Genomic DNA, 13,275 nt, shown 5'->3' with positions numbered 1-13,275 from the left:
TTAGGAGGAGGATTCGTAGAAGAGGCTTTTTAATACAGCTGTTGAGATCGTCTGCGTGTGTTGCATTCCAGGTAGGGTTTCCCTACTCAGTATTAGTCACATAATGTGTTGATTGTGGTTGTGATTGTTGTATAGTATCATATTCGTATAGTGACGGTTGTTGGAATTGGTTTCTGTTGATAGTTGTGATTGATTGTGTCTGTCTGTGGTTTTCGGGGTGCGTCCCTGGCTGAGTGGAGTCACTTGCGGGGTGGCTTCACGCCCATTATTCGCCTTCTGTAGAACCCGCCACAGAAGGGATGTGCACATTATTGGATTTGGGTTTATCGCTCTATGGTATGAGCGGGGCTTAGGTGGGAACGGCTGCGGTCCCCCACTGGCGGAGTGGAGTACCTGTTGCGATGGGTACTCTGGTAGGACTACACACTTTAGTGTGTAGTCGGTGATGAGGAATTGATTGTGGAGTTTGGGTTATGTGACGATTGAGATGTGTTGGTTTCTGTTTTATAGTAGTTCTATATAATTGTGTGATTAGTACTGACCCCGGCTTTGTTTTAAAAAACTCTGGTGATCCATTCGGGGATGGTGAGCAGTTGTTGAGCAGGTATGAGTCGAGTCATATGGGCTAGCTGGGATGTGTCACCAAGAGATGATAGAGTCTTCCGCTGTAGTTTGAGTAGCTTATCAGACATTTTGATTAGTTGTTAGACTTTTGGTTTGCGAACATGTAACCGTACTTTATCAGTTGGATTGGTTTGTTTTCACTAAACTATTATCATTGCCTCAGGAAACCGAGATGGTGACATCTTTTTACCTGAGTGGTCCTGGTAAGGCGCTTGGAGTATGGGGGTGTCACAAAGTGGTATCAGAGCGACAATCCTGAAACCTGTAACCAATGAACCTAATAAACATAGGGAGTCAAATTAAAATGAACCCGGGGTAAAAGTTGTAGGAGCTAATGCAAAGGCTTGGGAGACGTCCTAAAGTCGCGAACTCGCCCTGCAATTTTGAACAGGTCACATGGGGGGTATGTGTCAAGGTCGTATGTGTTGTCTTTTAGTTCGTATATGTATATAACAGTATGTGTTGTGAATTGTTGGATGTTGGGAGTGGAGAACTGAAAGTATGGTTAAAGGTTGAAAAGATATGTTTTATATATGAATTGAGTGAAGAAGCATGTTGGGTGTTTACAATGTGGCATTTTGATAATATGAAGTAGAATGCTTTAATGATCATATGAGAGCTTGTGTAGATTTGCATGCGTAGTAATAATTATAATGCCGAGTTTATAAAGATTGCGTAATATGTTGAGGTAAGTGAGATAACATGCGGGTAGTGTATACGAGCCAGCATGACTTGATCGAGTGGGGGGAACTCGATCGAGTAGGTGAGGTGCTCGATCGAGTGGGCTTAACTCGATCGAGTGGATAGGTTGACATTTTTGTGATCAGAACCGTGTTTTTGGGTACTCGATCGAGTACGTAGGGGCACTTGATCGAGTAGGGGGCACTCGATCGAGTGGCCTGTCAGCTAGGTCGAGTATGTTAGAGATCAGAAGGTCTGTTTGGGGTCTAGAGTCGGGGCACTCGATCGAGTATGATGGGCACTCGATCGAGTAGCCTCAACTCGATCGAGTGGGGTCTGTGCAGGCTATTTTCGTGTTTTGGGTTATAGTATGCATGTTTATATCTACCTTTCGTTATATAGTTTCAAGATGCCGCCAAAGAAAACCGCCTTGTATGCGAGAGCAAAGAGCATGAACGTTGATGACATAGTTAAGATGTTGGAGCCTCAAGATGCTCTTACGGAAGCACTAAAGAGAGTGGGAAAGGATAAGGAGGTTGATCATTCTAAGATCAGTCTCTACATAGCTAGGTTTAACCCTAAAGAGTATAAGGGAACCGGGGAGCCAATTCTTCTTGACAATTGGCATCGTGAGATGGAGAACATTCTGGATTTGGTACATTGTCCGGATGAGATAAGGGTAGAACAAGCTGCGTTCTACTTGAGGGAGGCAGCAGGAGAGTGGTAGGATAAGGTAAAGGTGAGCGCTAGAGATATGTATGAGAAGCAGGGGCTGCCTGCTATTCCTTGGGGAGAGTTTAGGAAAGCCATGAAGAGGGAGTTCGTGTCAGAGCATGTGAGGAGTAAGCTGAGGGAGGAGTTTGATGGGTTTAAGATGACCTCTGAGATGTCTGTGGCTGAGTACTACAAACAGTTTAATGAGAAGTCTAGGTATGCTGAGGATATGGGGTTGAGTGAGGAGAACCTAGCTCTGAGGTTTGAGAAGGGGTTGACCCCCAAGATAATGGATAAGTTACCAGTGGGAGTCCTTACTGATGTTAAGGAAGCTTATGAGAGAGCTGGGAGAGTTGAGAGGTTGGTAGAGATGGCCCAGGAGAGAGGTGCTGATAAAAGAAAGGCTGAGAGCGAGGGTGGTGGCCAATCTAGCTACAAGAAGGGCAACAACACTCAGGCTAGAGTATATTCATCTGGCTCGGGGTATAGTACAGGGGCTTCTTATGGGCGTGGTCGTGGGAACAGTAGCGGCACCTGGGGGCTGACCTATTTTAACTATTGCGGTTTAGGCCATAAGAGACATGAGTGCACCAGTGCGGTGGGCGGGGGTTACCAGAGGTCGGGACAGGGGAGCTTTTCTCAGGGGCTGACACAGAATTTTGCGAGTAACAGACTAGCTGGGTCATGGAACAACCGGGGAGGTTAGAGCAACAACGGGGGAGGTAACCGCAATGGCGGTAGTTCTTATCAGACGCCAGCTACGAACACCAACAACAACCAGGGGTCGGGTGCTAAGCCGACTACCTCTGCCAGTACTGTCCAGGGAGGTGGGCAGAAGACCGGTGGAAAGCTGTTTATGATGGAGAAACAGGCAGCTGAGGACGACGCACATGTTATCACTGGTACTTTTCTTGTTAATGGTGTTTACACCTTTGTTTTGTTTGATTCGGGGCGTCTCAGTCGTTTGTATCTTCGAGTCATGTTAAACAGTCGGGTTTGAGAGAGTATGAGTCTGTAAGTGAGAAAGTTTGTATACCTTCGGGAGAGTCTGTAACATGTGGGAGATTGTTTAGGGATGTATCTTTGATAGTTGGGCAAGTTGATTTACCTGTAGACTTGCTAGAGTTTCCTTTGGACAGTTTTGAGATGATAGTCGGGATGGATAGGTTAGGGAAGTACAAAGCTAAGATAGACTGTCTTCAAAAGAAAGTGTCTTTGAGAGGTCCTAAGGGCATTTGTGTGTCTTATCGTGGGTTTGTTGTCAAACCCAAAGTTAAGTTAATTGCAGCTGTGACCTTGAAGTCTTATCTGAGGAAGGGGTGCCCGATGATCTTGTGCCATGTGAGAGATGATCGGATAGAGAGTCCGACAGTTGATCAGATACCAGTTGTGGGGGAGTTTTCATATGTCTTTCCAGAGGAGATTCCGGGGTTGCCGCCGAAGAGGGAGATAGATTTCAGTGTTGAACTGAAACCGGGGACGGGGCCAATCTCTAAGTCACCGTATCGGATGGTTCCTAAGGAGTTGGAGGAGCTCAGGAAGCAGTTAGATGATCTGATAGAGAAGGGATACATTAGACCTAGTGTATCACCGTGGGGAGCACCAGTTCTTTTCGTGAAAAAGAAAGATGGGAGTTTGAGGTTGTGCATAGATTACAGGGAGCTGAACCGAGTGACGGTGAAGAACAAGTATCCTTTGCCAAGGATAGATGACCTGTTTGATCAGTTGAGTGGTGCAGTAGTCTTTTCCAAGATTGATTTGAGATCAGGGTACCATCAGGTGAAGATTAGAGATGAGGACATACCAAAGACAGCTTTTACGTCGAGGTATGGCCATTATGAGTATGTGGTTATGCCGTTTGGGTTATCTAATGCGCCGGCTGTATTTATGGATTTGATGAACAGTGTCTTCAGTCAGTTTTTGGACAAGTTTGTGGTGGTTTTCATAGATAACATCTTAGTCTACTCCAAGACTAAGGAGGAACATGAGGAACATCTAAGGATTGTGTTGCAGACCTTGAGGGAGCACGAGTTATATGCTAAGTTGTCCAAGTGTGAGTTCTGGTTAGAGAAAGTTGCTTTTCTGGGGCATGTGATCTCTAAGGATGGAGTAGCTGTGGATCCTGCAAAGATTGAGGCAGTTACCAAGTGGGAAGACCAAAGAACGTAGCTGAGATCAGGAGTTTCTTTGGTTTAGCAAGATACTACAGACGGTTCGTGAAGGATTTCTCCAAGATTGCTAGACCTATGACGGCTTTGATGAGGAAAGAGAACAGGTTTCATTGGGATGAGAGTTGTGAGACGGCGTTCCAAACAGTAAAGGAGCGTTTGACCACAACTCCAATCTTAGCATTGCCTGAAGGGAGTGAGAACTTTGACGTTTATACAGATGCCTCAAAGAATGGGTTGGGATGTGTGTTGATGCAGAACGGTAGAGTCATTGCCTATGTTTCTAGGCAATTAAAGCCTTATGAGGAGAATTATCCTACACACGATCTAGAGTTAAGTGCGCTAGTGTTTTCTCTCAAGATTTGGAGACATTACCTTTATGGGGCGACCTTTAAGGTATTTTCAGATCACAAGAGTCTCAAGTACATCTTCACTCAAAAGGAGTTGAACATGAGACAGAGGAGGTGGATGGAGTTAATTGGCGATTATGACATGGATATTATCTACCATGAAGGGAAAGCCAATGTAGTTGCAGATGCTTTGAGCAGGAAGAGTATACATGCGTTGTGCACAGCTATATCTTTGATGAGGTTGAGAGATGAGGTTGGGAAGTTTGGGATACATATGATCCAGAAAAGGGATGTCATGGGGGATTTGACAATGCAGCCTGATCTTTATGATGATATTTGAGGTAAACAGGTGTTGGATCCTAAGATGGTGGAGTGGAGAGCTGGAGTAGAGAAAGGGACAGTGTCTAGATTCTCTATTCATACCGATGGTAGTTTGAGGTTTGATGGGAGGTGGTGTGTCCCTAATGATAAGGAGCTGAAAAAGATAATCATGACAGAGGCACATTATACACCATATTCGGTACATCCAGGTGGTGACAAGCTGTACAAGGATTTAAAGAAGGCGTTCTGGTGGCCTAGGATGAAGAAAGAAACAGCTGAGTTTGTGGCCCGTTGTTTGACATGTCAGAGAGTTAAAGGGGAACAACAAAGGCCATAAGGTAAGATTCAGTCTCTTGAGGTACCTGAGTGGAAGTGGGAATCCATCTCTATGGATTTTATCGTGGGTTTGCCAAAGAGTCAACAGGGTAACAACATGATATGGGTTATAGTGGATCGACTGACCAAGTCAGCTCATTTTGTGCCAATGAAAGTTACATGGACTAAGGCACAATTAGGTATGGCTTATCAGAAGCATGTGTTAAGGTTACATGGGGTGCCTAAAGACATAGTATCTGACAGAGATGCGAGGTTTATCTCTAGGTTTTGGAAAGATTTGCAGGAATCTTTGGGAACGACATTGAAGATGAGTACATCATTTCATCCTGCAATAGACGGACAGACCGAGAGAACAATCAAGACTCTTGAGGATATGTTACGAGCTTGTGTGATGGATTTTGGTGGTAGCTAGGAACAGAGGTTGGATTTGATTGAGTTTTCTTACAACAACAGCTATCACACTAGTATTGGCATGGCGCCATTTGAGGCTTTATATGGGAGGAGATGTAGGAGTCCGATTTGTTGAGACGACAGTACTGAGGCAGTGGTATTAGGACCAGAGATGGTACATGAGATGGTTGAGCAGATTAGGATGATCAGGGAGAGGATGAGAGCAGCTCAGGATAGGCAAAAGAGTTATGCAGATCTACATCGCCGAGTTATAGAGTTTCAGGTTGGGGATATAGAGTTTCTGAAAGTGTCTCCTATGCGTGGGGTTATGAGATTTGGGAAGAAAGGCAAGCTGAGTCAGAAGTTCATAGGACCATATGAGATCCTAGACCGGGTTGGAGAGGTTGCTTATCGTTTGGCTTTACCGTCTTCTTTGGATAGAGTACATAACGTGTTTCATGTATCTCAGCTGCGCAAGTATGTGAGTGATCCGTCACATGTGTTGTGTACATGACTTGTCTTACCTTGAGGTGCCTAAGCAGATTCTTGACCGGAAGGTTAGGAAGACTAGACATGGTGAGACAGTTTTGCTTAAGATCCTTTGGTCTAATCATGAGGTTGAGGAAGCTACATGGGAGGCAGAGGAAGCTATAAGAGAGCGTTACCCTTTCCTTTTTGATCAGGTATGTATGGTTACGGGTACGTAACCTTGTTTCTTTTAGGGGGGTAGGAGATGATCGCGAAGAGTTTTTGCACCTTTTTGTGTTGTGTCGGTATAGTTAGTAGTGGTTTGAGTCGGGTTGAGTTTGGTTGGTAGCATGTTTTGTGTTGAGTTTTGTTTTGGTTGTTGTGTCGGGAGTATGGTAGTATGTCTTTTCTTTGTTGTGGTTTGAACTTCGGGGACGAATTTCTTTTTAAGGAGGGAAGACTGTAATACTACGGTTTTATGAGCCTCTGGGTACTCTATCGAGTGGGCCTTACTCTGTCGAGTAAGGGTGTTTTGGTTTTTAAAACAATATTCTGTCTGTAGGGTACTCGATCGAGTATCCTGGGTACTCGATCGAGTAAGTGGCACTCGATCGAGTACGTCAGTTACTCGATCGAGTTGCTCGGTTTACGGGTAATGTTTTGTCGGGTTTTGTTAATAACACGGATTAATATATAAATCTTTCCGTCATCTTTATAATACACTTTTACAAACCTAATCACATTGAAAAGAGATTCAAGTTACGTTCTTCGCATTCATCCGTGTTATTGACAAATCCCGGAGCTTAAGAGGTCAGATTTCATCGTTCTTTGCATCCTTGTGATCCTTGCGTCGAGGGTAAGATCTACGTACCGATTTTATAGTATTTAGTCAAGTTTGTTTAAACCCTAATTTGTGATGATGTGTTAGGAGGAGGATTCGTAGAAGAGGCTTTTTGAAACAGCTGTTGAGATCGTCTGCGTGTGTTGCATTCCAGGTAGGGTTTCCCTACTCAGTATTAGTCAAATAATGTGTTGATTGTGGTTGTGATTGTTGTATTGTATCATACTCAGTATTAGTCACTCTGAATTTGGGTTTATCGCTCTATGGTATGAGCTGGGCTTAGCTGGGAACGACTGCGGTCCCCCACTGGCGGAGTGGAGTACCTATTGCGATGGGTACTCTGGCAGGACTACACACTTTAGTGTGTAGTCGGTGATGAGGAATTGATTGTGGAGTTTGGGTTATGTGACGATTGAGATGTGTTGGTTTCTGTTTTATAGTAGTTTTATATGATTGTGTGATTAGTACTGACCCCGTCTTTGTTTTGAAAAATTGTGGTGATCCATTCGGGGATGGTGAGCAGTTGTTGAGCAGGTATGAGTCGAGACATATGGGCTAGCTGGGATGTGTCACCACAAGATGATAGAGTCTTCCGCTGTAGTTTGAGTAGCTTATCAGACATTTTGATTAGTTGTTAGACTTTTGGTTTGCGAACATGTAATCGTACTTTATCAGTTGGATTGGTTTGTTTTCACTAAACTATATACTACTTAACTGTTGTTTCTTTATTGTCTTTTGATTATCATTGCCTCGGGAAACCGAGATGGTGACATCTTTATACCTGAGTGGTTCTGGTAAGGCGCTTGGAGTATGGGGGTGTCACATTCGCTAAGTTTCCTCGTTTTGCGTGTGTAGATGCAAGATTAGACAACCCAGATTAGTTTTGCGACATAATCATGTGCATTGAAGGGCTAAAGGGTAACGGTGATAGGTTACTCGAAAAAATGTCGAAATTACTTGTTATCATGTCGTTTTGTGTTCTAAATTTGTGTATTAGATACTTAGTTGTGGTAAAGCTTCGTTCTTTATGAGATTCTCGCTTTATTTTCGTATGAAAATGGTAGTTTAGTTGTGTAAATTTTCGTCTTGTCATGTCTTAATGTTTATCTTAAAATGGTTCGGTTTGGACTGTTTTGGCACGGTTTCATGTAGCTTGATTGGACTGTTTTGGGACGACTTTGCGTAAGTTTTTGGGACTGTTTTAAGACGGAAAGTGGACTGTATTTTGGGAACAGTTTTATGCAGTTTTTCGGGTCAATTTTTGGGCGTGAAATCGGTGCCTTTCTGGACTGTTTTTTGTCTCTGTTTCTTATACGGCTGCAAGGGCTATTATGGCACGGCCTTAAGTAGCTGTGTTGGACGATTTTATACTCTGTTTTTGGGTGGTCGGAAGGGTGGTCGTTGGGTGGCCTGTCACGGCCCGGTTGGGTTCTGTTTTGACGGTCTTTTTGCAGGTTGTTCATGGACTGTTGTGGGGCTGTTTTGGGATGTTTTATTCGGGGTTTTGGGACTGTTTTGGATATCTTAGTTCGGTCGCATTCAGACCAAATTGGGACAATTTATAACATGTCTGGGTTGAGAAATTATAGTGCTAGAAATGTTGGTTGAATACGTAAACTATTGAATTTCCGTCTCATGTATATAAGTGTGTGCTTTTACCTTATTAATTTCGTGTTAATGTTTATGTTGGCTGGGTTGTTGTACTATCTGTTAAACCCGTCTTTTGACATGCTGTAGGCCTCGGCTTGGGGGTAAGCTGGGCAGTGTATGTAGTCTGGTCGTGTTGACGCCATGGCATGTTTTCATTATGGGTTATAGTTGGGTTGAGCACGCCTGAGTTAGGTGGGTAATGGTGACTGTTTGGGCGGTAGGAGGCTGTTTAGGGACTTGGCAGTGAGCTACTTGCGCTTGGACAGAGGGCTACTCGTGGCGGTGTGGCCTTGGCAGTGACTTGCTTTGCCTGGCCGCAGTCTGCCTGGCTTGGGTAGTGGCCTTGCCGGGGTACGGATTGTGGCTAAGGCTGGCTAATTGAAGTCCTAGTTGCGGGTTGAGGTGTGACCATGTTGAGCCATGGCCTAGCCCCGTGTGGGATGTTTTTGTTGTGTCGTTTTTAATCCATATTTAATTTATTTGAATTTCTGTCTCGTGTTTTATATAACGTAATTCGTTAAATATCGTTCGTTTATATATTTTTCTCACATGCTTTATAATAGTGGAATTCATTGTTTAATTATGTCGTTCATATCTAAAATGACATGTTTTCATTATAATATGAGCCCAATTTAATTATTTATGCCTTGTAAGTAATAAATGGTATACCTTATATTTGAGTCATTTATAATTCAATATTTGTTTTGCTTTTATTAGATGGTTTATTTCCATTTATTTACATTTTTATTCAAGACAAGTACTTAAGAAATGAGTTGATAATTCATGTTTATGAGTATAAATGGACTTGGTTTATCTTACTTGGATATTAATTTACTCATTATATCAATTCTTCCCTTTCCAAGTTGAATCATGTCTTTTGGAATATTCATCTGGTAGAGTCGTATTCTTGTGATAATGCCTTTATACTGTACATTAGTGCTTGACTTATCTTTACGCCCTACTTGTGCCGATCTGCCAAGTATGGGTTTAGCTCATATCTTCCGCCTCTTTCGGACTGTCCTGCCGATTGTGGGTTCTAGACTTCCGATCTGTCGTTCGAGTTTTGGATGCGGACCGTTATGCCGCATGTCGAATCGAGAATTGTAATGTCCCGAGAGTCTAGCCAGATTTAGGCTAGGACTGAGTCTTGGTGATTATCATTGTCGTGCTACCAGAGGAATTATATTTAATGAGTAGTAGAGGTCTTGCTTGGTTATAGATATTGTCATTGTTTGTATGTGAGAGTCTTGGTCCTATCGGATACTAGAGGTGAGATGCAAGCCTTCTAGTTGCGATATGATTACCGGGATTGATGTTCCCATCCGTTCTTATGGTGAAATGCAGGCCATAAGTATGAATGTGACATTAGTAGCGACGTCCTTTGAAATGTTTGGTAAGAGGTTTTCAAAGTAATGGCTATGGTTTCCATTCACGTATTTTACATTGATTGATCCCTTATTTATCTACTTCACATGTTTCAGTTTCTAATCTCATATCTAGGTTATATTTCCTAGAAATGCGTTCCTTTGTCTAAATGACCGTATTCTTGTCTTTCATATTATTTAATTCTCTCACATGAATAGTTGAGTCTTTATTATGCTTAAGTTGATCTATCTTGTTCCATCTCATTTAATTGCCAAGTTTAAATATAAATCTTCATGTTCATGTCCTTTCATGTTTACATGAATGACAGGTTTGTGAAGATGCATTTGTGGGGTTTATTAGACGTGTGAGATAGTGAGCACCTTGGATTAGTAGTCTGTTTACTAGGATAGCTTAGACTCACCATTTATCGTCTTGTCATTCGAGGGATATATTTTCCCCATTTTGGCTATCACGTTTGTATAAACTTAACTTTATTTCCACATTCTTTATCTATGTTGTAGGTTTTAATGAACCCACGCTTTAAACTTTAAAAAGTTTCAAAAATTTCGTAAAATTCCGCATTTTCTTATTGTATTTTCTTAGCTTTATTCCGGGGGGTTCACAAAAAAGTAATTAAATACATCACGTAGCGAAATTAAATAACATAAATAGTAATTGTCCGAAACTAAGTTATCTAGACTATTAGGTAATGCCATCGAAGTCCTCACGCAACCCATGCTCCCGAATCAGCTAACTCAAGTACCTGTTATTTAATCTGCTCCCCAATTAACCGGAAATACTAATTGGTTTACCACAGGACGCCATCAATTAAAGCAGGCATCATTTAATTTTGACACAACAAACACACGTCAACCAAAAGGCCGAGTAGGATAAATAAACAACAGTTATAAGATGAAACAGTAAATATGGATGATATGCAAATGCAATGCAGCTGTGCCTATCACCCGAAACACCCGTTCATCCCACCAATCCCTGGTCCGGGGAAATCCTCAACTCGAAGTTGAGTCAACCAGGATAAACCTAAGACACCTGAGACAAGTTTGCATTTCAAGAACCAGCCTGGGCCTTAATCACAATAATCGATAACCAAATGCAAATGTTATGCCAATGTATGCAATAACGATAACACTCCACAGGATACAATCCACGATTATAATCCAGCCAAAGGCTATAATCAAACCAATGACACATGCTAAATAAATGACATAACTACAATAAAGAAAGCATGGGTTCATCACCATGGAAACATGAATACAAAAGGAAAACTCTTCAATTTAGGGATAACGGATGATAGTACCTGTTGCATATGCGGAGGAACTGTTGAAAACTTGGAGCATCGATTCTTTGCTTGTACCTACAGCAAAATCGTCATTGATACTGTCGGAGGGTGGGTTGGGGATCCCTGGCCCGAATTTAACTGGATCAATTGGCGGCTTGCGAAAACGGGTACCTCACTTCATTTAGAGATCCTTGATGCCACAATCAATTCCTGTCTATACACCATTTGCCAGCAGAGAAACAGGAGCAGGCACGAGCTTTCCCTTATTCGACCTATTCTCATTGCCCGCTTCATCGTGGATGAGCTTAAAGTGAGATTCCGAGGTCTGGGCAAAAGGGTTTTGGTCAGAAATGAAGCTATGTGGCTTGAGAGGCTGCTAGAGAGAGGCGTTTGAATGAATTGAAGGAATTTTCAGGAGAAGGAAGAGGAAGAGTGACGGGATTAGGGTTGGGACAACATTTTCTGATTTTTTGATCTGATTTTGTTGTATGTTTCATTTTGATGGTGTTTGTCTTTGTTGGGCCATCTTGTATGGGCTCACCGGATGCTTTGTGACATGGGTTGATCTATAAAACCCGTGTCATTGTATGGTTACGCTTTCTTTTGATATAATACTTACATTTTATCAAAAAAAAAAAAAGAAATCATGTGAGTAGTTATCCCACCTGATAGCAAATCTTCGAGTCACACGAGTCACAAAAGCAATCAAATCGATCCTTAACAAATCCATAACCTATATAACATAATTATCTACAATTAGTGCATAATTAACCAACTAATCATGCACTTATCCTATGCCCATCACGTCCTAATCCTTATGACAACTTCAAAGCTAAATCTCTAATGTTACCGTTTTACAAAACAGTTCAGTCTCACTATAAAATTCATAACTAATTAAATAAAACTCCAAACAATGCAAGACCAGTGGCGTTGGAACCCTAAGACACATATATACCATTCTTGGGAAATAAACTTGCCTCAAATTACATATTTATCAAGGTTTTCTTAAATTATTAATAAATACTGACGAATTCTGACGAATAGAAAGTATCGATTCATAAAACAAGTTTAACATATGATTTTTGAGAAATTACAATGCCTAGCATCATCTAGACTCTTCAAAGTCAATGTATGCAAATGACACAACTATGTTTCAATTTATAAATTAGCTTTACAAAATAAAATTTATATTACTAGTGCATTCGCAAATTTTCAGTCGACATGTTCATAATGAATTTATTATGAAGAATCTACAAGGACAATTGCTACGAAATTTTGCAGCCATAAATAGTGTTGAAAATAACCTATGTATATTCTTTACGTTTTGAAGATAACAACTTTACAACGGTCTGATAATTCGTTCAAGGTACCTTACAGATTTAAAGAATTGCTGTAACTTTCTTTCTTTAAACTAATCATGTTTAACCTAATATTTATGTAATTAACTATGACTTCTACCATAATCCTACTATAATTTAAGTTTTAAAGATGAACAATTGAATCTTAGAAACATTAAAGGCAACTTACAAAGTAAAAGATTGAATCAAATGGAAGTAGAAGCAAAATCCCCAATTAATTGCCCAATTCCCTTTTCCCTTTTTTCTCTCTAACTTTTATGTGATGTTGTAAAAGTAAATAAGTGATTTATGAATAGGCTAGCACGATATATATAATAGTAAAGGTATAGTCTTAGGAAACTTTTAGGAAATTGTTTATTTGTAGATCATGTCATATTATTATATTATTATTTACCTTAGTATTATATACTACCTTACTAGAAAACACTCCTTGTTTACACGCCTATCATAGGCTATTTCCGATTTATTTTATATTTTATTAATTATTCCCGTCTCACAATCTAATCTTATAATTTAATAAATATAATCTACACACACATTTCACATTTTCATCGTTGACTAACTATTGACCAAGCCATAAAATAAGGGGCATTACAATAATATCTCATTATTTTGTTGAGTCGCATGTTGAATAAGATTTAATAGATACTAAATTAAGTCACTTACACGATTATGTGTCTATAGCACTATATTATTTGTATGAAGATAA

At 41.0% G+C, this 13,275-nt stretch overlaps 1 protein-coding gene across 1 annotated transcript; it reads left to right on the top strand.

Moving 5' to 3' along the window:
- The first annotated feature begins 11,176 nt into the window (after window positions 1-11,176).
- Window positions 11,177-11,602, top strand: LOC141590392 (uncharacterized). Its single transcript, XM_074410989.1, has one exon. It carries the CDS (start codon window positions 11,177-11,179, stop codon window positions 11,600-11,602), a length of 426 nt encoding a protein of 141 aa, XP_074267090.1.
- The last annotated feature ends 1,673 nt before the right edge of the window (window positions 11,603-13,275 follow it).

Source organism: Silene latifolia, chromosome 7 (assembly GCF_048544455.1).
Source record: "Silene latifolia isolate original U9 population chromosome 7, ASM4854445v1, whole genome shotgun sequence".
Classification (NCBI taxonomy): Eukaryota; Viridiplantae; Streptophyta; class Magnoliopsida; order Caryophyllales; family Caryophyllaceae; genus Silene; species Silene latifolia.
This window is presented reverse-complemented; position numbering and strand designations above follow the sequence as displayed.